Genomic DNA, 25982 nt, shown 5'->3' on the forward strand with positions numbered 1-25982 from the left:
TGAAGCTGATGAACGCAAATAAACAATTGCTTATTTAACCTCATCAGAAAATTACGCTGCTCACTGAACATTTCTTACCATCTGGCTGTTATATCCATCTTGAAAATAAAAAAAAAATCCCCATTTAGGTGTTTTATCCAAATATCTTCAAAACAACTGGCAAAATTGCATCTATGTGGCCCAAAACTAATTCGTATCTCCATTTAAATAAGATGCACCAGGTCTGAAAATTTAAATACAGTCAGAGAAGGTATTTTAAAGTTATATCACAAAGATCAATGTCACTTATCAGATCCTTAAGCTAGTAAACTGTATTTTAATTTTCAGTTACAGAATTAGTACTTTTGAAAAAAAATTGGTTTATTTTTCTTTCATTTTATTCAATAAACTTTTTGTAAGAGAAAACTTAACATTATTTTTGAAACGAAATAAGTGAGGTACCACTGAAATATTACTTATTTTACAAATTAAAAGTTGTGGTACTTTTAAAAACATGGACTAAAAAACAAATATATGCTGGAAGAAGAGACAAACGCAATACTGAGTCAATAAATGGATGATAAAACATATGTAAACAACAACTGTGGAGCTGTGTTGAGCGCATGAGCTGCAGGCTGAGACTGCGCTCTCAGCTCAATCAATACACAGTTAACTGAAATACTGCCACTGTCCGAATACATCACTTAAAACCCGTCACTGCACATGCAGTACTAAAGTTTCAACAGTATTTACAGAGTAAAAATATATAAATTATTATGAGTGGAGACGGCCGAACACTAAATACAAGTTTGGTCAGTTCTCTGAGGTTAGGTTGCTGAGGCAAATGTAAACAAGTGCTGCGAGGAAGGAGAGTTTGGGAGAAGTGTGAAGCTGACATCATAGGAAGGTCAGACGTCACCTGCTCCTGGGTGAGGCATCTCCGCCATGCTCCTCACCTGAGGCCTCCTCACCTCTCCTAGCCAACATGGAGGTAAGTACCTCAATACACAATACACGGAAGACGTAAAAAAAATATACTCCTATGCTAGTCTTCTCTTATATATTCTCCTCCTCTCGCCTAGCTAAAGCAGCTCCTGTAACTCCAACAAATGCTGTTGATCATGTAGGCGCCATCGCAATAAATCGTATATTTCACTCCAAGAAGTCACTGAGAGAATATTGTATAGCCATTAACCCGACTGCACATGCTGATTCTTCCACAGGTTCGTAAATACATCACAGTTTTAAATCATTAGGTACGTAAAAATATTAAATCTGTCATTTGGTGACCAAAATGGCTGGATCATGACTCGGTCTCCCTATTACACGGTAGAAGGGATGTGTGTTGATAGGGATCATACAGTACCTGGGGAATGGAAGGTAATCAGGTCTGACCTGAGAGAGGATAGGTGTCGAGAGAAGACGTTACGGCTCAAACGAAGAAATGATAATCAGGCATAAAAGGGATATAAATGAGGTCTTGCAGAGGTTTAATCAAGATGAATCCACAAACGAGGAGTTCAAGGTTGATAAATTTATATTTAGAAAAAAATATAGGAAGCAGCTGAGTGATAGTTGGTTAGTTCATCAGGTTCAAAGACTAAAATGTCCCGTAGCTCAGCTCACACACTGAGGTCTGGGGGTCGATCCCCTGTACTGGTGGAAACATTAGGACTTATTTCCTTAAGACACCTGATGTCCATGTTCACCTATCAATAAAATAGGTACTTGGGTGTAAGTCGACTGGTGTGGGTCGCATCTTGGGACAAGACTGACCTAATTTGCCCGAAATGCTCAGCATAACAAGCGGGTTTCTATATAGCAGTATTTTATTGATGTCAGCTATGGTCTGCATACTTTGTACAAGTAGAAATAAAGAATATTATTACCTGGAGTTTACCTAGTATTATTATTATTACCATATACCACACGAGAGACATTAAAGCCACGAGTTCAAGCTATTCTGATACTATTGTCAAACTGAGGCATATTTTCATTTTACACTTCGTAAAATTCAATTTAAGGCTTTAAGCGGTTCTGCTTCTTGGTAGGAAAAAAATTTCAGCGCTGGAAGCCGGCCGGCTGGGATTTTTCCCTGTGTGTAGTGAGCGCTAGGCAGTCTGCCTGTGGGTGAGGCCATTGTTATTTGCGGGGGAGGCCTAGCACTCTGTATATAAGCGTTCAGTACGGCACCCAGCATTGTGAATCGGGTTTTAGTCTTTTCATTACCGTAGATTGCATCTGCCAAGGAATCATGGAACCCAGGAGGCATGCAAGTAATGCAGGAACTGGCAAAACAAAGTTTAAACGTTCAAGTCTTGGAATTATGAAGAAAATCGAGATATTAGATAAGCTTAAATATGGTGCACACGTGGTGGACATTGTGAGAGCTTATGGCCTTAATGAAGCGTCAGTTCGTACAATTAAAAGCAGTGAGGCAAATATACAGGCTTGTGCAATGAATAACCCGGGCTGTAATCTCCTGAGAAGAAGGACACATAGATCACAACAAGTAAATAAAACGGAAACCTTATTGCTTGAGTGGATTGGACAAAGAACAAAGAAAGGTGCACTACTTAATTTTAGTTTAATTGGGGAAAAGGTCTTACAGTTGTATAAAACGGTGTGTAATGATGAAGGTCTGAACAAGAGTGTGTTTAGCACAGGCCGGTTCCACAAGTTTAAGTTACGTAATAAGTTACATAATATTAAGTTTTCTAGTGAAAGGGCTTCAGGTGATCATACAGCAGTAAGAAATTTCCCTGCTGAATTGCTGGAAATTATTTCTGAGGGTGGCTACGAGCCACAGCAAGTGTTTAATGCTGACGAGACGAGTGTTTTTTGGAAGTACATAAATGCCAGCAAGACCTTACATCAATCAGCAAGAGAAAAGTGCATCAAGCTTCAAGGCAGCAAAGGATCATTTCACCTTGTTCCTTTCTGGTAATGCGTCGGGTGACTTCAAGTGTAAGCCCATGGTTATTTACCGCTCTAAGAATCCTCGTGCTTTGAAAGGTGTAGATAAAAACACGTTACCAGTAATTTGGAGGTCAAATCTGTCAGCATGGATGACAGGAAATATTTATTGACCGGTTTAAGCACCACTTTATTCCTGAAGTCAAGTTTTACTTGCACAACAAGAACCTTGCATTCAAGGTTCTCTTCATTCTTGATTATTCCCGTACTCATCCACAAGCTTTGCTGGATGTGACCCCACATGTAAAAGTTATATTTTTACCTCCAAATACAACATCTTTAATATAACCACTGGCTCAGGGAGTTATTAAGTTATTCAAGTGTAACTACACAAGGAAAAATTAGTTGCATCAATGGATTCTGACTCCAACCTGGCAGTTCCAGACTTCTGGAATAAATTTAATATTGCAGATGCCATTAGCTATGCTAGAAGTGCATGGAATGAAGTGCCCCAACCAACATTAAATGCAGGCTGGGGAAAGTTATGACCTGTAGTTAATTCTTTCACTGGTTTTCTCCCCCTTGAGAGTCAGGTTCAGGAAATTGTTCAGCTGGCAAGGAGATTACCAGGTGATGGTTTTGAAGACATGAAGGATGATATAAATGAGCTCTTAGAACATGATGAAGACAGGAGTCCAGAGGAAATGTTGGCAGAGCTCAATGCAAAGATACAAGGGATGCACATAACAGAAGAAGATAAAGAAGAAATTGAAGAAAAACAGTTTAAATTGCAACAGTTATGTGAGCAGTTCCATAATGTTGGTAAAATTGTAGATTTTTTTCACTGAAAAGGACCCTGATAAATCTAGAAGCAGTGCTCTGAAACGGGGACTAGAGCAGCTGATGATGCCTTACCGTCAGCTGTATAATTTACTGCAGGGAAAAAGAGCCCAGAGATCCATTACAGAAGTTATGCACACAGTACAACCATCGACTTTAGTACTAGAACCTCAACCATCCACTTCTGCCGACAACCAACAACCATCGACCTCAGCCCAGTAGGGCCATAACATGCATCTCCACTCTCTTCACAATCATCACCAAACACCAGTAACCACAAAATAAGGTAAGAAAAATTGTTTCTGTTGCATTTTTAGCCTTAAGCAACAGAAAAAACATACATTGTAACAATAATGAACAACAATTGCATTATTATTTTTTTTTTTTTTTTGTAAGATTTGGAAACCTAAGAAAAATGTTTGGCTTTTTGGGGGGTCCTAGGAAAGTAGCCCTATTTTTCCCATAAGTTCTTCAGTTCATTTAACACGGATTCGTCTAACATTGCATTTTCAGGAACCTAGCTACCGTCTTAATCGACGGTCTACTGTATATATGTCGTGCCGAATAGGTAAAATTGGCCAATTAGAAAGAACTCATTTAAAACTAAGTTCTTCTTAAAATTTTCTCATATACGTTTAAAGACCAATCTTGTCTGACTTCGCGTAGGGCTTCCGGGATAGAACTCTACAAGAATCAGAGTCACAATACAGTGACTGTAACAATTCACAGTTCACTTTGAAGAGGAAACTTTCAAAGACGTTTCGGTCCATCATGGATCACTATCAAGTCATAGTTATCCAGGACTGATCGAAACGCCGTTTGAACCTTTCTTTCCAATGGTGAACTCACGCAACCCGTCACAGATATGACTAGTGGTTATAACACTGTCATATTTGTATTTCATAGTATGTTTATGTGTAACAGGTGTCAGCGTGGACGAGGGTGGCGTGGGTGGTGATGGTGGTTGTAGTGGTCATCCCGAGGGCCGAGGCTACCCCACGACCCCTCAACATCGGTGGCATCTTCCCCATCGGTGGATCCGACGGCTGGCAAGGCGGTCAAGTGAGCACACACACACAATTTTTTTTTTAACAGACCTAGTGTCTGTCAACAAGTGCCTCTGATAACTGGCAACTAATACAGACGTGTATGATATGAGTAAATCATGTTTTTTTTCTTGTACTAACATTGTTTTTGTCTGTTACAGGCATGTCAGCCGGCGGCCATGTTGGCTATGGAAGACGTCAACCAAAGACCAGACCTCCTGCCAGGGTATGAGCTCAACCTCGCCTGGAATGACTCCCTGGTAAGTAGACCAGACCTCCTGCCAGGATATAAGCTCAGTCTCGCCTGGAATGAGTATTAAGTAGAGGTATTTTGGTTAAGTCGTCAAACCATAGAAGTATCTATGGTCTCACACGAACTCAACATTGTGCGGCACAATTCATGCACGACCCCATTTATCTGTATCTCAGAAACACTCACGAAGCAAAGGAGCTGCAGCTCAACTCCCTCAAGAGATCTACCTATAATTCAACTCATCAAAGAGGTTCAAGAGTTAGAGATCAGCATCCTCAAGGCTCAGGAGCTTCAGCTCAGAAAGTCTTCAGTGTACCCACACTGTGGTGTGGTACAGTGTACCCACAGTATGGTGTGGCACAGTGTACTCACAGTATGGAAATAAAACAGTGTGGGATATGGCACTTTATTGCGAAGACTTAATTAATAAACACAGAGAACCATACCCATGTCTTGCCTACTGTGTGAACTAATAAAGTCCCTGGTGGGCGAAACGTCTTCACAATAAAATGCCATAACACGCAATGTGTGTTTTATTTACACTCACAGGCAGGGGGACGTAGTTCCGGAAACAGTGACAAAGACCAACAAGCGGACATATAAACACTGGTAGCAGAGAATCCCTTTACTACAATACTTGAAGCTCAGCCTTGGGCGAAACGTTGTATTTCAGGGTTTCTCTGCGCCCCGAGTCTTTATTTCCAGACAAGGAGACAATAATGGCTCTCAGGAGTAATTTGTCTCCCAGTCATGGAAACTAATAGACTGATTAGCAGGGTCATTTTGGTCTACCGGGAGAGCTGACAGTAGGTAACTGTTCAAGCAGGGGAGCTGATGGTAGATAAAACTGTTCAAGCAGGGGAGCTGATGGTAGATAAAACTGTTCAAGCAGGGGAGCTGATGGTAGATAAAACTGTTCAAGCAGGGGAGCTGATGGTAGATAAGACTGTTCTTGCAGGGGAGCTGATGGTAGATAAAACTGTTCAAGCAGGGGAGCTGATGGTAGATAAAACTGTTCAAGCAGGGGAGCTGATGGTAGATAAAACTGTTCAAGCAGGGGAGCTGATGGTAGATAAAACTGTTCAAGCAGGGGAGCTGATGGTAGATAAAACTGTTCAAGCAGGGGAGCTGATGGTAGATAAAACTGTTCAAGCAGGGGAGCTGATGGTAGATAAAACTGTTCTAGCAGGGGAGCTGATAACAGGTAACGCTGTTCTATCAGGGGACCTAGAACATAACATTCTGCAGATAACTAACAACGAGGCCTGGTCACGGACCGGGCCGCGGACCCCCGAAACCTTCCCCCCCCCTCTCCAGGTATACTCCAGGTACTAACTAAGAGCTTGAGTTAGGCTCGATTTTCTAAATTTATTGTGCAGTGTAAAATAAAAATCAATAACTTCTGAATAGCTAAAGAAAACTATGTGAAAAATAAATAGCTGTGACAAGTTAAAAAGTTTTGACTTATGGGTTTTGTTGTGAATAAGCAAAAAATGTATTATGAAGTGTGTGTGTGTGTGTGTGTGTGTGTGTGTGTGTGTGTGTTGTGGAGATGTATGGTGTGTGTACTAACATGAACACATGATGGCAGTGTGAGCCTGGCCTCGGAGCTGCCGTGATGTACGACCTGCTGTACAACCCACCCACCAAGTTGATGTTGTTGGGTGGCTGCTCGACCGTCTGTACCACCATCGGCGAGGCTGCTAAAATGTGGAACCTGGTTGTGGTAAGTGATACAGACACATGCATCAACCTTCATACAACATGTGTCCTGCATTATTACATAAGACATATGACCCTGACACATCCTGCTGTGTCCAACAGCATTATGTATGACACATGTCCCTGACACATCCTGCTGTGTCCAACAGCATTATGTAAGACACATGTTCCTGACACATCCTGATGTGTCCAACAGCATTATGTATGACACATGTCCCTGACACATCCTGCTATGTCCAACAGCACTATGTATGACACATGTCCCTGACACATCCTGCTATGTCCAACAGCATTATGTAAGACACATGTCCCTGACACATCCTGCTATGTCCAACAGCATTATGTAAGACACATGTCCCTGACACATCCCGCTATGTCCAACAGCATTATGTAAGACACATGTCCCTGACACATCCCGCTATGTCCAACAGCATTATGTAAGACACATGTCCCTGACACATCCTGCTATGTCACAGCATTTTAAGACACACCACACATCCCGCTATGTTACACATGTCAACTGCTATGTCCAACAGCATTATGTAAGACACATGTCCCTGACACATCTTGCTGTGTCCAACAGCATTATGTATGACACATGTCCCTGATACATCCTGCTATGTCCAACACATTATGTAAGACACATGTCCCTGACATATCTTGTCACAGTTTTCAACCAGTTGTTACGCAACTGGTCGTAATTCTCGACTAAGTGCAGTAAACTGACACACATTTTTCTTCTGATCTTGTGTATGATCTTCACTTTATCAGTCGGTTTACGTCGCTGATAAAGTGCCTATCATGCCTGTCTTACTACACCTGGATATATGTACATTAGCATGTGATATATATTATATATATATATATATATATATATATATATATATATATATATATATATATATATATATATATATATATATATTTGTGTTATCACACTGGCCGATTCCCACCAAGGCAGGGTGGCCCGAAAAAGAAAAACTTTCACCATCATTCACTCCATCACTGTCTTGCCAGAAGGGTGCTTTACACTACAGTTTTTAAACTGCAACATTAACACTCCTCCTTCAGAGTGCAGGCACTGTACTTCCCATCTCCAGGACTCAAGTCCGGCCTGCCGGTTTCCCTGAACCCCTTCATAAATGTTACTTTGCTCGCACTCCAACAACACGTCAAGTATTAAAAACCATTCGTCTCCATTCACTCCTATCAAACACGCTCACGCATGCCTGCTGGAAGTCCAAGCCCCTCGCACACAAAACCTCCTTTACCCCCTCCCTCCAACCTTTCCTAGGCCGACCCCTACCCTGCCTTCCTTCCACTACAGACTGATACACTCTTGAAGTTATTCTGTTTCGCTCCATTCTCTCCACATGTCCGAACCACCTCAACAACCCTTCCTCAGCCCTCTGGACAACAGTTTTGGTAATCCCGCACCTCCTCCTAACTTCCAAACTACGTATTCTCTGCATTATATTCACACAACACATTGCCCTCAGACATGACATCTCCACTGCCTCCAGCCTTCTCCTCGCTGCAACATTCATCATATATATATATATATATATATATATATATATATATATATATATATATATATATATATATATATATATATATATATATATATATATGTACATCAATGAAACAGAAAGTACATTTTCAGACTCTTCACAATGCATTGATCTCTTCGCGATCAAAATAATAATTCTTTAAAATTAGTTATTCAAGTTTTAGGATAAGATATTGTAATATTAATTAATAAAATTTACTTACAATTAGCTATTAATAATGAGGTAACATACCTACCCAAGAGACATAGTCTAGCAACGCGAGACATTATCATTGGCTGACGTTGTTGGTAACTCCACGCTCTCTCTATCTCTCTCTCTCTCTCTCTCTCTCACGTGATTATACGTGAGCTTACAATAGCTGTGCTGAGATGTACCTCTCGCCTCAGCTATCGTACGGGTCCAGCTCGCCAGCGCTGAGTGACCGCCAGAGGTTCCCGACGTTCTTCAGGACGCATCCATCAGCCACAGTGCACAACCCCACCAGGATCAGGGTGATGCAGAAGTACAACTGGTCTAGGGTGGCCATCATCCAGCAGGCTGAGGAGGTCTTCATCTCCGTGAGTAAATCTCTGACACGGAGAATGAATTACAATCCTCCCTCCACACACCGTCATCCATCTTCCACTGTCCGAATTCTTCACGTAATATCCACACTACATATCGCCTTGAAACATACTATCTCCACTGCCTCCAGCTTCTTCCCTCATCACGTACAATACTGTTTTCCTCACCTCGACGAAAAGAAAATTAAAATCCATAATATTTGTTTTTTGGTCACCTACTGGCTACTCGTCCATTAAATTTTGTCATAATTTGTAATTCATGCATATTTTAAATTCAATAAAAAAAATCTTCAAACAGATTCACTGAAAACTACTCTACTTATTTGCAACTAAACTTCTGTTACCATTCACGAGAAACGTAAGTTATCTCCCACTAGTCTGTGTTCCTTTCAGAGATATTTAGTTGTACAGAACAATGTCGTCCACCCAACTATCTACTCTCGTCCCTGGTAATTATATTCATAAGTTATGACTTCAAGATTCATATTAAATATCTATGGATACTTTTCTGTACCTGATGGAAATACTTGACTCTTCGTTGTGTCGTTGAGAGAGAACCTTTTTGCTGTGTTATTCTAACCTCAACTTTCAATACAGATATTATCGAATTAATGGCATACAATATAAAGTGGATTGATAGGGCACATGTGCCATGCCTAGGTATCTTAACTGATGAAACGTTTCGCCCACCACTTGCTGTTTTGCCCTGGAAAGGCCATTAGTTTGCGAAACGTCTGATCAATAAAGATACCCAGGCGTTGCACTTAGGTCTTATTTCTAAACAATATTAGTGGAGACTAGAGTGTAAGTCAGACTGCCTCAGCAGATAGCATGAACGGTGGGGTGTCCTGCCGTCCGCCTCTCCTCTGTTCTCCCTCAGCAGCCACAGTTGTCCTGCAGACGGTGGAGGATCTGGAGGTGCGGTGTAAGGATGCCGGGATAGAGATAGTCACCCGTCAGAGCTTCCTCACTGATCCTACGGACGCCGTCAGGAACCTGAAGCGGCAGGACGCCAGGATCATCGTAGGACTCTTCTACGTCAGCGCAGCCAGGAGGGTCCTCTGCGAGATTTACAAGAATAAACTCTACGGCAAGAGTTACGTCTGGTTCTTCATTGGTAAGGCGTTCACCTTTATTGCTCCTCTCTTTAGAGCCACTTACTGTGCCTCCAACATTGAATGTTAGCAGACTGAGGATCGAACCTACACATCTCCTTGCGCTAGATAACCCACACTGGTTCAGATCTTCACATAAAGTACATAATAACTCCTTAGTGGCTCACAGTATATCTTCCCTAGTAAGGCAATGCCCCTAGCTCCTTCCTCGTAGTTACTTCTCATCTTAGATCGTGTGACGCTCTTTACTGCTATGAAATTAATAGATTCTTCCCTGCTAAGCAGTTTGCATTTATCTTTATTTGATGCTTCAGAGGTACTTATCTGTGGCAAGTTATTCTCGGGATTTTAGAGTTGTTATTGTACCAGCGACTCTCTCAAAACAAGTATTAAATGATCTAACAGAACCCATGATGATATACAGCACCTTCAAAACTAGGGAGGCCAAGCCCATGATGACACTCTTCAGGTCACTTGTTCTATCTAGGCTATCTAGGCTGGAATATTGCTGCACACTAACAGCACCTTTCAAGGCAGGTGAAATTGCCGACCTAGAAAATGTACAGAGAACTTTCACGGCGCGCATAACGGAGATAAAACACCTCAATTATTGGGAGCGCTTGAGGTTCCTAAACCTGTATTCCCTGGAACGCAGGAGGGAGAGATACATGATTATATACACCTGGAAAATTCTAGAGGGACTAGTACCGAACTTGCACACGAAAATCACTCACTACGAAAGCAAAAGACTTGGCAGACGATGCACCATCCCCCCAATGAAAAGCAGGGGTGTCACTAGCACGTTAAGAGACCATACAATAAGTGTCAGGGGCCCGAGACTGTTCAACTGCCTCCCAGCACACATAAGGGGGATTACCAACAGACCCCTGGCAGTCTTCAAGCTGGCACTGGACAAGCACCTAAAGTCAGTTCCGGATCAGCCGGGCTGTGGCTCGTACGTTGGTTTGCGTGCAGCCAGCAGCAACAGCCTGGTTGATCAGGCTCTGATCCACCAGGAGGCCTGGTCACAGACCGGGCCGCGGGGGCGTTGACCCCCGGAACTCTCTCCAGGTAAACTCCAGGTAAAACAGCAGACTTGGATGACTGGCTTACTAACTGACTGGGTTGCTGACTGGCTTGCTAGGCAGTTTTCTGGGTGAGTGTATGGTGCTCAAGTGTGATGTTGTTGCAGGCTGGTACGAGGATAACTGGTTCGAGAATCACCTGGTGGAGGAGAACCTTAACTGCACCAGAGAAGAGATGAAGCAGGCAGCGGAGGGTCACCTCACCACAGAGGCTCTAATGTGGAACAAGGACAACGAGAAGACCATCTCGGGCATGGTGAGTGTGTGTGTGTGTGTACTCACCTATTTGTGGTTGCAGGGGTCGAGTCCTAGCTCCTGGCCCCGCCTCTTCACCGGTTGCTATTAGACCCTCTCTCTCCCCGCTCCATGAGCTTTATCAAACCTCGTCTTAAAACTGTGTATGGTTCCTGCCTCCACTACGTCATTTTCTAGGCTATTCCACTGCCTTACAACTCTATGACTGAAGAAATACTTCCTACTATCTCTCTGACTCATTTGTGTCGGAACTAACCTTGTTGCAAACCTTTGTACTTTCTCTAGTTTCTTGACGTGCTTTATCAAGTGCGGGTTCCAAACAGGTGCTGCATACTCCAGTATGGGCCTGACATACACGGTGTACAGTGTCTTGAATGATTCCTTACTAAGGTGTCGGAATGCTGTTCTCAGGTTTGCCAGGCGCCCATATGCTGCAGCAGTTATCTGATTGATGTGTGCTTCCGGAGACATGCTCGGTGTTATACTCACCCCAAGATCTTTCTCCTTGAGTGAGGTTTGCAGTCTTTGGCCACCTAGCCTATACTCTGTCTGTGGTCTTCTGTGCCCTTCCCCTATCTTCATGACTTTGCATTTGGCAGGATTAAATTCGAGAAGCCATTTGCTGGACCAGGTGTCCAGTCTGTCCAGGTCTCTTTGAAGTCCTGCCTGGTCCTCATCAGATTTAATTCTCCTCATTAACTTCACATCATCTGCAAACAGGGACACTTCTGAGTCTAACCCTTCCGTCATGTCGTTCACATATACCAAAAATAGCACTGGTCCTAGGGCCGACCCCTGTGGGACCCCGCTCGTCACAGGTGCCCACTGTGATACATCATTACGTACCATGACTCGTTGTTGCCTCCCTGTCAGGTATTCTCTGATCCATTGCAGTGCTCTTCCTGTTATATGCGCCTGATGCTCTAGCTTCTGCACTAATCTCTTGTGAGGAACTGTGTCAAAGGCCTTCTTGCAGTCCAAGAAGATGCAATCAACCCACCCCTCTCTCTCTTGTCTTACTTCTGTTATTTTATCATAAAACTCCAGAAGGTTTGTGACACAGGATGTGTGTGTGTGTGTGTGTGTGTGTGTGTGTGTGTGTGTGTGTGTGTGGTGTGTGTGGTGTGTGTATGTGTGTGTGGGTGTGTGTGTATGTGTGTGTGTGTGTGTGTGCGTGTGTGTGTATGTGTATGCGTGTGTGTGTGTGTGTGTGTGTGCGTGTGTGTGTGTGTATGTGTGCGTGTGTTTCTCCTGCTGTTCGGTGGCGGGTTGTACATTACTGCTATCATCACTTTTGGATCCCCAGTTAGAAGTGTTCCTACTATGTGTCCTCCGCTTCACTTTTGACTAATCCTCCCATCTCTTCAAAACTCCATTGGTCTTTGATGAGGAGTCCTACTCCAAGTGTAAGTGTATCCATGGGTGAGTGTATCCATGTATGAGTGTATCTGTGCGTCTGTTTCTAATTAATTTATTGTAAAATCATGTTTTCAAGCTGATATATAATAGTGAAGTGAGTGTTCCTTTGTTTAGACTGCTGGAGACTTCAGGCTGCGTCTGAACCAGGCGCTGATAGACCGTGGCTACGAGAACCAGAGTACGCCCGTGGGATACCAGGTAGGTCCTCTGAGTGTTGATAGACCGTGGCTACGAGAACCAGAGTACGCCCGTGGGATACCAGGTAGGTCCTCTGAGTGTTGATAGACCGTGGCTACGAGAACCAGAGTACGCCCGTGGGATACCAGGTAGGTCCTCTGAGTGTTGATAGACCGTGGCTACGAGAACCAGAGTACGCCCGTGGGATACCAGGTAGGTCCTCTGAGTGTTGATAGACCGTGGCTACGAGAACCAGAGTGCACCCGTGGGATACCAGGTAGGTCCTCTGAGTGTTGATAGACCGTGGCTACGAGAACCAGAGTGCACCCGTGGGATACCAGGTAGGTCCTCTGAGTGTTGATAGACCGTGGCTACGAGAACCAGAGTGCACCCGTGGGATACCAGGTACTCTCACACCCCTTTCACTCTGCTCTCATTCCATCTCACCCCTCAAACTTCCTCTCATCCCTCTCCTTTTATTTCACTCACTGAACTCTAACCTCTCACTCCCTCTCCCCCTTCTCATTTCTCTCTCACTGGACTCTCACCTCTCACTTCCTCACCGTTCTTGACGGGAACAAAGAAAGATCTTTCATGTTTATGTAAGACAAGAACTGCAGTTGCTGAGGTACCTTCAAGAATACATATTAAGGTATATTTTTTAAAAGATAAATACTTATATCACATATTATTGATATAAAATACCAACAAAGTTGATGAATAAAACACATGCACAACACCTGAGAATTTTTATTGCATAAAAGATTTCTTTTAATCTACATCGTATTCTCACTCTCACACTCTCTCACTCCCTCTCACACTCTCTCACTCCCTCTCACACTCTCTCACTCCCTCTCACACTCTCTCACTCCCTCTCACACTCACCCCCTCTCACACTCTCTCACTCCCTCTCACACTCACCCCCTCTCACTCCCGCTCACACTCACTTTTCACATTCATTACCTCTCACACTCACTCCCTCTCGCTCACTCTCAGGGATCATACAGCGTTTAAGTTAATTCACTTATTTTCATCCCCTCAGGAAGCTCCTCTGGCTTACGATGCCATCTGGAGTGTGGCACTGGCACTGAACAAGACGATGGAGGTGCTGGCAGCAGTGAACAGGTCTATTGAGGAGTTCACCTATACTAACGAGGAGATAGCCAGGGAACTATACAAGGCCATGAACGCCACACAGTTCCTTGGTGTCTCGGTAAGACAGTTAAAAAAAAAAATTGTTTGCTGCTTCTAAACAGTCGGAATTACGGCTTTTTATAAACAGTCTGAAATCTCACTGTCACACATTGTAAATATGTGCCGAGAGGTTGGCTGGCTGGTTACTAGGGGTCATTCAGACCACAGTAACTTGTTCTCCACCAATCAAGAATAGTTTAATCCCTTAAAAATGCATTACAGCAATCTCTATGTGTATATACACCGGAAGGCCGAGATAAAAATGTGCTGGACTTAGTGAGCGGTATATACTTAACATTCCTTACTTAGTGAGCGGTATATACTAACATTCCTGACTTAGTGATCGGTATATACTTAACATTCCTGACTTAGTGAGCGATATATACTTAACATTCCTGACTTAGTGAGCGATATATACTTAACATTCCTGACTTAGTGAGCGATATATACTTAACATTCCTGACTTAGTGAGCGATATATACTTAACATTCCTGACTTAGTGAGCGATATATACTTAACATTCCTGACTTAGTGAGCGGTATATACTTAATATGTGCAGTAGATCCACACACACGATGCACGAAACATATTTAGCTTTGGTATTCTCTTCAGAAAGTTTTCAGTAAATCTTAATGACCGTTTAACTGTACACTGTATAAAGTAATACAGTGGGTACATGTATAACATCTTGTAGATATACACGGAGTGAGCTCGTGAATAATATTATGTGTGAGGTGAATGAGTTTGTCTATATGATCATAAAATAATATCCAGGTTATGTCATCATGCAATAATTCCTTTAGTTAAAAATGTGTTACAAGATTTTGCTGCCATAATACAAGAGTTCATTGTAACATAATAAGGTTAAACAGAGTGAGTTATCTTCCTAAGGAGTGAAAACCTGCAGCAAATTCAGAATAAAAATTTCTTGTTTCTGTGTTGTCAGCTATAGAATTGTACAGCGGGAACATAGATACAGTCTGATGGTAGTGAAATTGTTGTAGTTGATGCCACGGGTCTTGTACTCGGTGTCACAGACGCTGTAGTGAGGGTCATGGTATGTCTTGTGCTAGGCGTCACAGACGCTGTAGTGAGGGTCATGGTATGTCTTGTGCTAGGCGTCACAGACGCTGTAGTGAGGGTCATGGTATGTCTTGTGATTGTCCTGATCACTACACTGAGCGAGTGAATTTTAGGCAAAGGTACTCATAAGTACAATTATCATACAGTGTAACGTATGTGAAAATGACCTAGAATACCCCAAAAAAAAAGTGACTTATTTCCATTTCAGGGGCGTGTAGCGTTCAGCACCGACGGTGACAGGATAGCGTGGACACAAGTGGAGCAGATGATTGACGGCCGCTACCACAAGCTGGGCTACTACCACGTACAAACTGACAACCTCACCTGGTTCAACAGAGAACAGTGGATAGGTACGGCAACACCATTATACCATTGCTCCACCTCTAGCATGTATTTAAATTGAACCCGTCTTCCACATGGTATCTCGGTACACCAGGACTTGGATTATAAGATAATTTAGGTCTCTTCTCTGATTTAGCATAAGGTTCAAGGTTTGAGGTTTAGTATCACGCTCTGAATATGTCATAGCTCTCATAAGATCTTCTTTGAATTTAATTCAGGGATGTCTGCGAGCTAGTCAAAGGCTGCTCACACAACATTATTTCTTGTGACGCAGGAAGCAAGGTGCCGCAAGACCGTACCATCGTCAGGCGGCAGCTGCGGACGGTATCTCTAGCTCTTTTCATCAGCATGTGTACCATCAGCACCATCGGGGCAGTGTGGGCACTCTTCCTTCTCGGTTTTACCTTCGCCCACAGACACCGCAGGTAAGAAACTCCTTTCCTACCTAACCTGTCGCCACAAACACCACAGGAAAGTGGCCACAAGGACCAACCAGTTATAGAAGTGAAATACACACATCAGTCACAGACACTAGCCACAGACTCTGGCTGCCACTTCTCTAGAATTACGTCACCTCACCCACGTTCCCTGCAGGAACTTTACTAATATGTTGCAATATCTTTCGCAGTCAATATCTTTTGCAATATCTTTCGTCAGAAACCGACTCTGCAACTAGCGGACGGAGGATCGAGCTCCCACCACTTCTTGCGCTGAATGACTCTCATGAATTTAGCGCCATGTGAAATTCAATTTGCACATGCAAAATTCACACCCCTCAGAGTTACCCAACATTCACAGTTCCAGAGTTACCCAACATTCACAGTCCCAGAGTTACCCAACATTCACACCCTCAGAGTTACCCAATATTTACACTCATCAAGTAATCCAACATTCATCCCCACAGACTTATCTGTTAGTTATACCCAAACAATGATCTACTTGTTACATCCACAGATTGACTGGCTATTACACTCACAGACTGACCAGTTGTTACGTTCACAGACTGATCCAGCTGTCACACCCTGCCTGCAACAACATCACCCTGGTTGGGATTGTGCTGTGTCTAGGATCCATCTTCCTGCTGGGGTTGGATGGTCAGTTTGTCAGCCAGCAACAGTTCCCTACGGTGTGTGGTCTAAGAGCGTGGTGTCTCACCCTGGGCTTCACCCTCGCCTATGGTGCCATGTTCTCCAAGATCTGGCGAGTCCACAGACTCACCACCAAGACCAAGATGGAGAATAAGGTGGGTTTCCCCAGCAATGGATTAATTTAATTGGTAATAATGACAGTGATTCACAGCAAGTCTAAATCAGTCCCTCCAGGATCTTCCAGGATCTTACGTAGAACGAGGGACTTCAGACTGAGTTCTTGTAGACTGAGTCTACAATTCTCTGTACGTTTCCTAGCCTCACCCTCCAACCAGAGAACCATCCCTAAGCTATCTCCAGTAAAGACAGTCTGGCACCGTCCCTGGCAGCAGCAACATGTACTATTCCTGTCGTCGTGTGATCCGTGAAAGGTATCCTTCTTGTATGAGTTCCAGGACCTGTACTGCGTGAAAAATATTAATACAGACTGCGGCATACTTTACTGTCACAGTTAACTATTAGCTTTGAAGATCTGATGCGAATAAAATTTGGTATTTACAAGATATCACATAGACACTAATATCCCATTTTCTTCAATAAAACTGAGAAAATGTGATATATCCAACCCTAAACTCATTAAAACCTTCCACTATGAACCACCACCTGTGTAACTAAACTGCAAAGAAAATCTCTTTAGATCAGGAGCCCCTCATCAGCATCAAGGTTGATGAATGAAGCCAAGGTTCATTGTTAGCTGCTGTGTTGTGGTTGAACAGCTCACAGTACTAAAAAACCTGCTGATCAACCCACAACACAACAGTACTAACCAATCTTCTGCTGATCAACCCACAACACAACAGTACTAACCCAAAACACAGCAGCTCTTAATCAACCTCAGAATCCTTCAACTAAACCCCTGTTTTCTCATAACACACCAGAGGTAAACGCTCCATCAGCAGCACACACTTGACAGGCAATATGGTGGACGATCAGTATTGTGACTTGTGCAGATTCTCCGTAGCAGTACATCAGTAATCACAGCAGAATATTAACTACGATTTAATCAGCGTTGTATATTCCTAGCGCTCTCTAACCAATGAGCTTTGGTATTTGTAAAACATACAAAGTCTAAATCATATAAAAAAGTCTAAATCTTACGAAAGATTCTGAATCATACAAAAAGGTCTAAATCATACTGAAAGTCTAAATCATACAAAAAATCTAAACCATACAAAGACAAGGCTAAAAGTGAGAGAAGAGTGTGTTTATGATTCAGTACTTGTCGAAATGTTTAGTGAAGAGTGAAGCTTGCTTAGATGTTTCGTGAAGTTGAGATGTTTAGCGTAGCTTGTTGAGATGTTTCTTGAATCTCATTGGTAGATATATTTACACGTTTCGCTCACCTATCGGTGGGTGATGTCTTCAGCAATTGATATTGCGACGTCTATCTTATAATTCAAATAACTTTTGTGTGTTCGCTAACTGGTTTGTGACACCGTCCGTGATTCTCTCGTCTTACAGAGGGTGGAGCCGTGGAAGCTGTACGTGATGGTGGGGAGCTTCGTGGTGGTGGACGTGATCGTCCTTAGTGTGTGGCAGGCGGTGGATCCCCTGCAGAGGAGGCTGGAGGTCTTCCCTCTGGAGAAGCCAAAGGACGCTGTTGAGGACATTAAGATTAAGCCAGAACTGGAACACTGCGAGAGTAAACACAACACTATCTGGCTAGGTATGTGTGTGTGTGTGTACTCACATATTTGTGGTTGCAGGTGTTGCGAGGGCTCCTTCGAGATATGATGGCTGGAGATAAACACACTTGGTTGGCTGTAATCACTTATATTGGCAGAGTCGTGAGGGGGATTCTGTAGCGATACTAACACAGGGAGACAGGTCCTGGCACCGCCTCTTTGCTAATCGCTACTAGGTCCCACTCTGTCCCCGCTCCAAGAGCGTTATCGTACCTCACCTTAAAGCTATGTGTGTGTGTTGTCAACGTTTCTTACTCACTGAGTTGTGTTTGCGGGGACTGAGACTCATTCTTGTCCCCGTCGCTGTCTCATCCAAGTCATTCCACTTGTCAGCCAGCCTGAGACTACTGAAATACTTCCTTATTTGCATAACGTGATATCACCTGTTTACTGAGTGTCCTGTAACTCGATTGGTAGCACACTCAGTTCATACACTGAGGTCCATGGCTCGATCCCCGGTACGGGTGGAAATATTGGGGCGTGTTTTCCTAAGACACCTGCTGTCCATGTTCACAAACAGTAAGTAGGTACGTGGGTGTTAGCCGACAAATGTTGATCGCATCCTGGGACAAAATTAACCTGGTTTGTCCGAAATGCTCTGCATAACCATTGGCTTACTATATAGTATATCACTGATGTCAGCTAGTTCTGTATAAGCTGTATCACGTACAAGGTACTCCCGTAGTTATAACAGTCATGTTTGTATATTATGTCTGTGGTACACGATAACTCGGGGCGTCATCGAGGCCCCGAGTTATCGATGAAAGGGATGAATCTTTATTTGTTGTGATATGTTACAGATGAATCAATTAAAGAGATGAAAGGCTTCCTACGAGTAGGAGGCCCCAAGTTATCGTCTACTACGGACATAATATACAAACAAGATAGTTGAAACTACGGGAGTACCAACTTGGGGCCTTCTACGAGTGAAACGCCCTGTACTTATAGAAATAAAAATTATTATTATTATTATTATTATTATTATTATTATTATTATTATTATTATTATTATTATTATTATTATTATTATTGCATTACGGTGGTTGTTTGCAGGTTTGCTGTACGGATACAAGGGCCTCCTTCTAATCTTCGGTCTTTTCCTGGCTTACGAGACGAGAAGCATTAAACTCAAGCAGATAAACGACTCTCGACTGGTAAGTTAACTGTTTGTAAATTAGACACATGTACAACACTTCTCACATATACTATGTTCTTATCAAGAATGGTGGACTGAGTACATCGATTCCAGACCGAGAGACTGATTACCTCAACCTCCTTCTGATCTTCAGGGACTTCCCTGGTGGGAGACGTTTCTCTCACCAGGAACTTCCCTGTCGGGATGTCTTATTAACATACTTGGCAGTATGCTGTAAACCACCCTTGATATACAACAAAGACTCTAAACGCAAAACATTTTTATGCCTTTACTCATATCAATTACTGGCATTAACAATAATTTTATATATTTTATTTATAGAAGAACACTTTATTCAAAAGTTGATAACGTTCTATTTTAGGTGAAATTGATTTAATTATCAAATCTGTGAATCAGAGTTGTCATTTGATCAGAAGACCTGATTTTCTGAATATTTGTGTGATATGTTATAGATGAATCAATTAAGGGATGAAAGATGGCTGATGAAGTGATAGCGTTGATAAATACGCTGCCAGAATGAAGTTGTGTTAGTTGGTGTCTGTCTGTTCCAGAGGATGGACCGAGTGGAAGACACTGAAGACTGTGATAAACAAAGATAATTTTTAAGCCTGGGGTTTGAGGCTGAACTTGAATTTATTATCAGTTGGATTTCTTGTTAACAGAAATTGACAAAACATTTAGAATGGGAGAGAAGTGGCACTCGTTGTGAGGTTCTGCGATGTCGGAAGATAATCTCTGATTAGCTAAGTGAGGAGAGTGAGTATCATGAACAAGGAGGAACCTCTACACTTATGCAACAATTGAGTATCCTTATTCTGGTAACTTTCGCCAGCCTGTGACATCTTCAGTCCAGTGCAGAGAAAGGTGGAAGATGTGGGGTTTCAGGTAATCAGTCCCTCAGCCTGGAGTAAATGTTTCCAGAATAAAGATACTTAAATGTTACACAAGTGTCTAATTTACCAACTTGTCGATTTTCTAAATAATTTATTCAAATTCTACAGTGTGTTAGTGGCACACCTGACACACACACACACGCCCCTGGCTCTCCTACAGGTGGGTATGAGCATCTACAACGTAGTGGTGCTGTGCCTCATCACAGCGCCAGTCACTCTGGTTATATCCACGCAACAGGACGCCTCCTTTGCCTTCGTCTCTCTCGCCATCATCTTCTGCTGTTTCCTCTCCATGGCTCTTGTCTTCGTTCCTAAGGTCAGTCTTCGGCCAAGAGTGGCCACCATCCCTGTGTATCTCAAACTGCATTTCATAAATCTGGTTGCTTAATAAGGCTTATCAACTACTCAAAGAGGCCATAAGGCTGCCTCTGGGATCAAATCTAACTTACTTCTTTGAAGATTCTACTGTTAAGGGATACAGATGCAATTAGTGTGTCACCGAACATTTCGTCGGTAATTTTACCATTAATGCTGAGATTCTACTGTGATAATTGTCAAGAAAATCTAGTCAACAAACTTTCCACAGCTGTCTAACATAGCCTTCCAAACCTCCGCTATTTATTTTGTATATTCCCTCAGTATAACCCTATAAACTGTTCGGGTATATCCCACCAGTATTCTTGTATAACCATTCTGGAGAGTTTATCTGGAGAGAGTTCCGGGGGTCAACGCCCCCGCGGCCCGGTCTGTGACCAGGCCTCCTTAGGTCAGTGTCCCAGGATGCGACCCACACCAGTCGACTAACACCCAGGTACCCATTTTACTGATGGGGAACATAGACAACAGGTGGAAAGAAACACGTCCAATGTTTCTACTCTGGCTGGGAATCGAACCCAGGCCCTCACCGTGTGAAGCGAGAGCGTTAACCACCAGGCCACCAGAGCCCCCCATTATATAGTTCTGCTGTATATCCCTGAGCTATGAATTCCTCCATGCTCAAGCCTATATACCTTTTTTTTGTTGCCTTTCTCTTACATATTCCTGGGGTATATCCCTCACATACTACTGGGATATATACCTCACACACTCCTGATATATATCCCTCACATACTCCAAGAGTATATCCCTCACACCCAACAATTTCTTAATTTAATCTCCTTGCATCTACCTAGTACACCCCTGCTATGTAATTCTGCATACCCAGTATACTCAGGGTATACCTCTGGCGTATACTCCAACAGATCGTGGAGATCGTGCGTCACCCGGGGGAGCGTGTGGAGGCCACGGGGGACACCGCCCCCAGCAAGGAGGAGGAAGAGAGGTACCACAAACTTCTCCACGAAAACGAAGAAATGCAGAGACTAATTGCTGAGGTAATTCTCTCTCTCTCTCTCTCTTTCTATCTTTAATTCCCATTTAGCGATCTCTAGTACTTTAATATTATCATATAATAATAATAATAATAATAATAATAATAATAATAATAATAATAATAATAATAATAATGTACAACACACTCAAAATATTCAATATACCAAACCGAACACATCTAAAATACTTATAATACCAACATACGCAACACAATATACTCAACATATTATACTCAACACAATATACTCAACACATTCAACACAACACATTCTTGTTCTTACATCTTGCAGAAAGAGGAGAAGATCAGGCTGTTGAAGTTAAAGCTTCAGGAGCGAACCGTCTTGAGGAACAGGGAACAGCAGCAGCAGCAGCAACAACAGCAACAGCTGGCATCAGAAAACCACGTAGCGGGAGTAGATTATTCTACCCACCACATGCGTCTACGCCAGGGTACGTGGGTATTGGTGCATGTCGGTGATGGTGTACGTGAATGCTAGTGTACGCGAGTGATGGTGTACATGGGCGATGATGTACGTGGATGATGGTGTACGTGGGTGTTAATGTGCATGAGTGTTAGTGTACGTCAGTGCTAATATAAGTACATGAGTGCCAATATATATATATATATATATATATATATATATATATATATATATATATATATATATATATATATATATATATATATATATATATATATATATATATATATATAAGGCGTACTGATTGCAAGAGATGAACTAGGTCAGAGTTTACTTGTTCACTAACTTTAACTATAGTTTACTCATCTACGAAGGAATTAGGATTATCTCTGAGTATGTACTGAAATATAAACATTCTCGGTGAAATGTATATATATATGTGTGTATTTTTACAGTATCCAAGGATTCCCAGAAAGACACTCAACCCTTGCTTACCACCGATATAGAACTGTATTACGGCTGTAAGTAATCTTATGAACCAACAGACCGTGTGCAGTGTTACTCTGTCTCACGCTACAGTACATGCACTCAGTGTCACACACACACACACACACACAAACACACACACACACACAAACACACAAGGTTGTATTTAAAGGTAAGAAATGTAAGCTTTGTAACACCAGCACTTGTGTAATCTTCCAGCTTTAACGCTTCACTAGACAAACACTACGCAACTCTGTGTTTACTCTAGTATGTGAGACACACCAAACACAAATATATAAAACACTGTTCTTGATTAACAAGGACGCACAGTGTTGTGTTCTGAGTAAATTCTTTCACTGTTGTCATAGTTACTATGCACTGCTGCTTCCTAACTTGCACTCAAAGCTGGTGTTCAGGCACTCAACATTGACACAAGCACTCAGGAGACGCACTCATGCTTATAGTTGTGCTTTGTCGCTAGTGATATATACAAAATATTCAACATCAGGAGTGTGTACCAGCAGTACAGTGACTGTCACTGCTGTAAGACGGCAAGCACTCAGCACCAGACACGCCCTGTCACTGCTGTAAGACGGCAAGCACTCAGCACCAGACACACGCCCTGTCACTGCTGTAAGACGGCAAGCACTCAGCACCAGACACACGCCCTGTCACTGCTGTAAGAACAGCAGACAGCACCAGACACACGTCCTCATAGTGTACGAGTGCCGTGTATACCTGTTGTGTTGTTGGTGAGGATCACAACCCCAGACTACAACAACCAGCCTTCAAACACTCTGGTTGGCTTGAAAGTAAATACACTTTATCGCATGTACACTTTCAGTTTCGCGAAGAAGGCTGCAGTGTGAGCCCGAAATATTTAATACACCTTTTCTGCTTCATTATGACCACACCAGAAACTTTTGTTGTATCAGAACTGGTTATTGATAAGCGAACTTTTGGTCTAACAAATTTACGAACATTATCGGTCCACAGCAGGATTCGAACCTTCACACTCTGCATCAGAGTACACAGATTTTAGCCACTCAGCCAGATACTATATGTATAAATCATGCGCTCACGGGCGCCTTGTGAATTAAATTTGCATATAAAAAATTCTTAAAACTTGTCAATAAGAATTCAATAACAGTAGCTTCATTCACTGTCTAGCCAGTGAGTAAATCCATCGAACATTATGTAATTACGTCATAAGCCAGTGTTTTTAAATGGGTTAGAGAACCTATCACAGGTAAGCCAGTGATTGCCTGACCACTGATTGGGTTATCATTTATCATTTTCCTGTTTCCTGACAAACGAAACACTTCCTCAATTTTGTATACAAGATTTTATCTTGTTAATGTATTATTTTTAACCACAGACTTTTATAACTTAGTGTGTTCGTAAACCGAGTGAAACTTTGTCATAAACGAACTTTTCCATACTGCATTAAAGAGTTTTCTCTCTTCCAGTTTGTGCTAGCTTACATACCGTCACTATGACAGTTCAATATCTTTATTATGTACCCCATTACCCATCTTGTGGGCGGTAAGCAAAAGATTTTAGGTACATAATGCTATGACAGTTTAGATTATCGTCAATGCTGTCTTTTCCTATTGAAGACTCTTATCATATACTATTTTCTTCCTGTTGTTTACATTTGTGAATTCTTACTTTCTGTTTAGTAATTCTAAAATATAAATAAGATATAAGTCTTTCTTATATCTTATTTAGCGTTTGTTTACATTTTATGTACCTGAAAGATATGTTTCCCTTATATACATTGTTTCCATTTTCTCTCTCGAGGGTTTATTTCTTATTTGCTAATTATTCCTTTCATTTGCGTTATATTCCTCATGTTTGTTGATTGCTGATCTGTTTACACTCTGCAGGTGGTCGTCCAGCAGTGAGGATCGTGACTCCCGATGCGTCCTCTGGAGGGGATCACGCCTCAGTCCCGAGGATCAGTTTCGACATCTCTGAGTCTTATCTGTGAAGTTCCCAGCATCACCCGACCCGTGGCTCTGTGAGGCACTGGGCTCGTGGACCAGTGGACTACTAGGCCTGTGGACCAATGAGATGCTGGAATCATGGACCATTGGACAGCTAAGATCAATGAGTCACTGAATCCATGAACAAATGAACCCATAGACCAATTGACTATTGAACTCATGGCCTGAACCCATGAATTAGTGCAATACCAGATCCACGGACCAGCGGAACAATGGTCCCATGGTCAAATGTTCCACACTGAATCAGTGATCAGTGAGATACGAGACCAATGGACCACTGAACCTGACTCCTTGGGCTCATGGACCTCTGAATTCACTGGCAGGTTGCGTATTCATGAATCATTGTATCATTGGAACTATGGGCTTCGGGTTCATGAAATACCACATCCAGGAATCATAAGTTAATGAATCGTTAAATACACGAATCGCAAGTCAGTGAAACACTGAACTCATAAGCAATGAAGTAATAAATCACAGATTCAGTGGATCAGTGAGCCATTGAGTTAATAGACTAACGAACCACTGAATCCCCTTACCACCAGTGGTTCACCAGAAAGATGGACCTCTGGACCAGTGGTATACTGTGTCAATAGCTGGGGCTGAGGCCTGTAGGGAGAACGCTGCCTCCTACAAAGCGGCGAGGATGCCTGAAGGATACTCGAGGTTATGGCTCTTAAGCATCTATCCTCGAAAACCTTTCGAGAATTTGTGCCCGAAGATACGTTTTCATGGTCACTCTCTTCTGGGTATGACTTCGAGGACGCTCTTCTTCGAAAGACTTAATCTCAGTATTTCTTTCCCCTAATATTTCTCGAGAACGTTCCCTGGAAAACACGTTTTCGACTTCGTCTTCTCGGGGGGGGGGGGGGCAAAAAAAAAAATCAGGTCTTCGGGAATTCTATCTCGATAACGTGTTTTCGAAAACCGTTGTATCCTCGGTGTTCGTGCTGTTCTCAGTTTAATTGAGAACGATGTACACTGAGCTGGTGTCCCGTTGAGGGAGTCCGGCTAATGTGCATTGTACCAATGATCCCAACGGTAAACGGAAGCCGTTGTCAAGTTCTGTCTTTCTTTACTGGTAACAGTGGTTCACCGCTTGTTTGTTCTTCTACTCGTGGAGGATAACGGGAGTCTCCTGTCCTTCAGTGATGGACTCGCGCCGTTTGTGAAGAGAACCATTCCATTCAACAGAGGTATGTTGTTTAAAATGTGACCAGATCACGCCGTTAATACTATGTTCTTACCGTTT

At 42.6% G+C, this 25982-nt stretch overlaps 1 protein-coding gene across 2 annotated transcripts; it reads left to right on the top strand.

Annotated features, from left to right (window-relative positions):
* The first annotated feature begins 831 nt into the window (after nucleotides 1-831).
* GABA-B-R1 (gamma-aminobutyric acid type B receptor subunit 1) lies at nucleotides 832-25563 on the top strand. 2 transcript variants are annotated; one of them, XM_070094384.1, is made up of 19 exons: nucleotides 832-970; nucleotides 4660-4797; nucleotides 4943-5041; nucleotides 6626-6760; nucleotides 8717-8887; nucleotides 9794-10010; nucleotides 11201-11349; nucleotides 12882-12965; nucleotides 13987-14157; nucleotides 15430-15571; nucleotides 15838-15988; nucleotides 16566-16806; nucleotides 18173-18377; nucleotides 19450-19550; nucleotides 20606-20761; nucleotides 21687-21818; nucleotides 22107-22266; nucleotides 22694-22759; nucleotides 24614-25563. In XM_070094384.1, the coding sequence occupies exons 1-19, from the start codon at nucleotides 965-967 to the stop codon at nucleotides 24715-24717; spliced, it is 2628 nt and encodes an 875-aa protein (XP_069950485.1). In that variant the 5' UTR covers nucleotides 832-964; the 3' UTR covers nucleotides 24718-25563. The 2 variants fall into 2 exon arrangements, with proteins under 2 accessions (XP_069950485.1, XP_069950486.1); XM_070094385.1 differs by lacking the exon at nucleotides 22694-22759 and having other exon boundaries at nucleotides 24614-24869.
* The last annotated feature ends 419 nt before the right edge of the window (nucleotides 25564-25982 follow it).

Source organism: Cherax quadricarinatus, chromosome 45, assembly GCF_038502225.1.
Source record: "Cherax quadricarinatus isolate ZL_2023a chromosome 45, ASM3850222v1, whole genome shotgun sequence".
Classification (NCBI taxonomy): Eukaryota; Metazoa; Arthropoda; class Malacostraca; order Decapoda; family Parastacidae; genus Cherax; species Cherax quadricarinatus.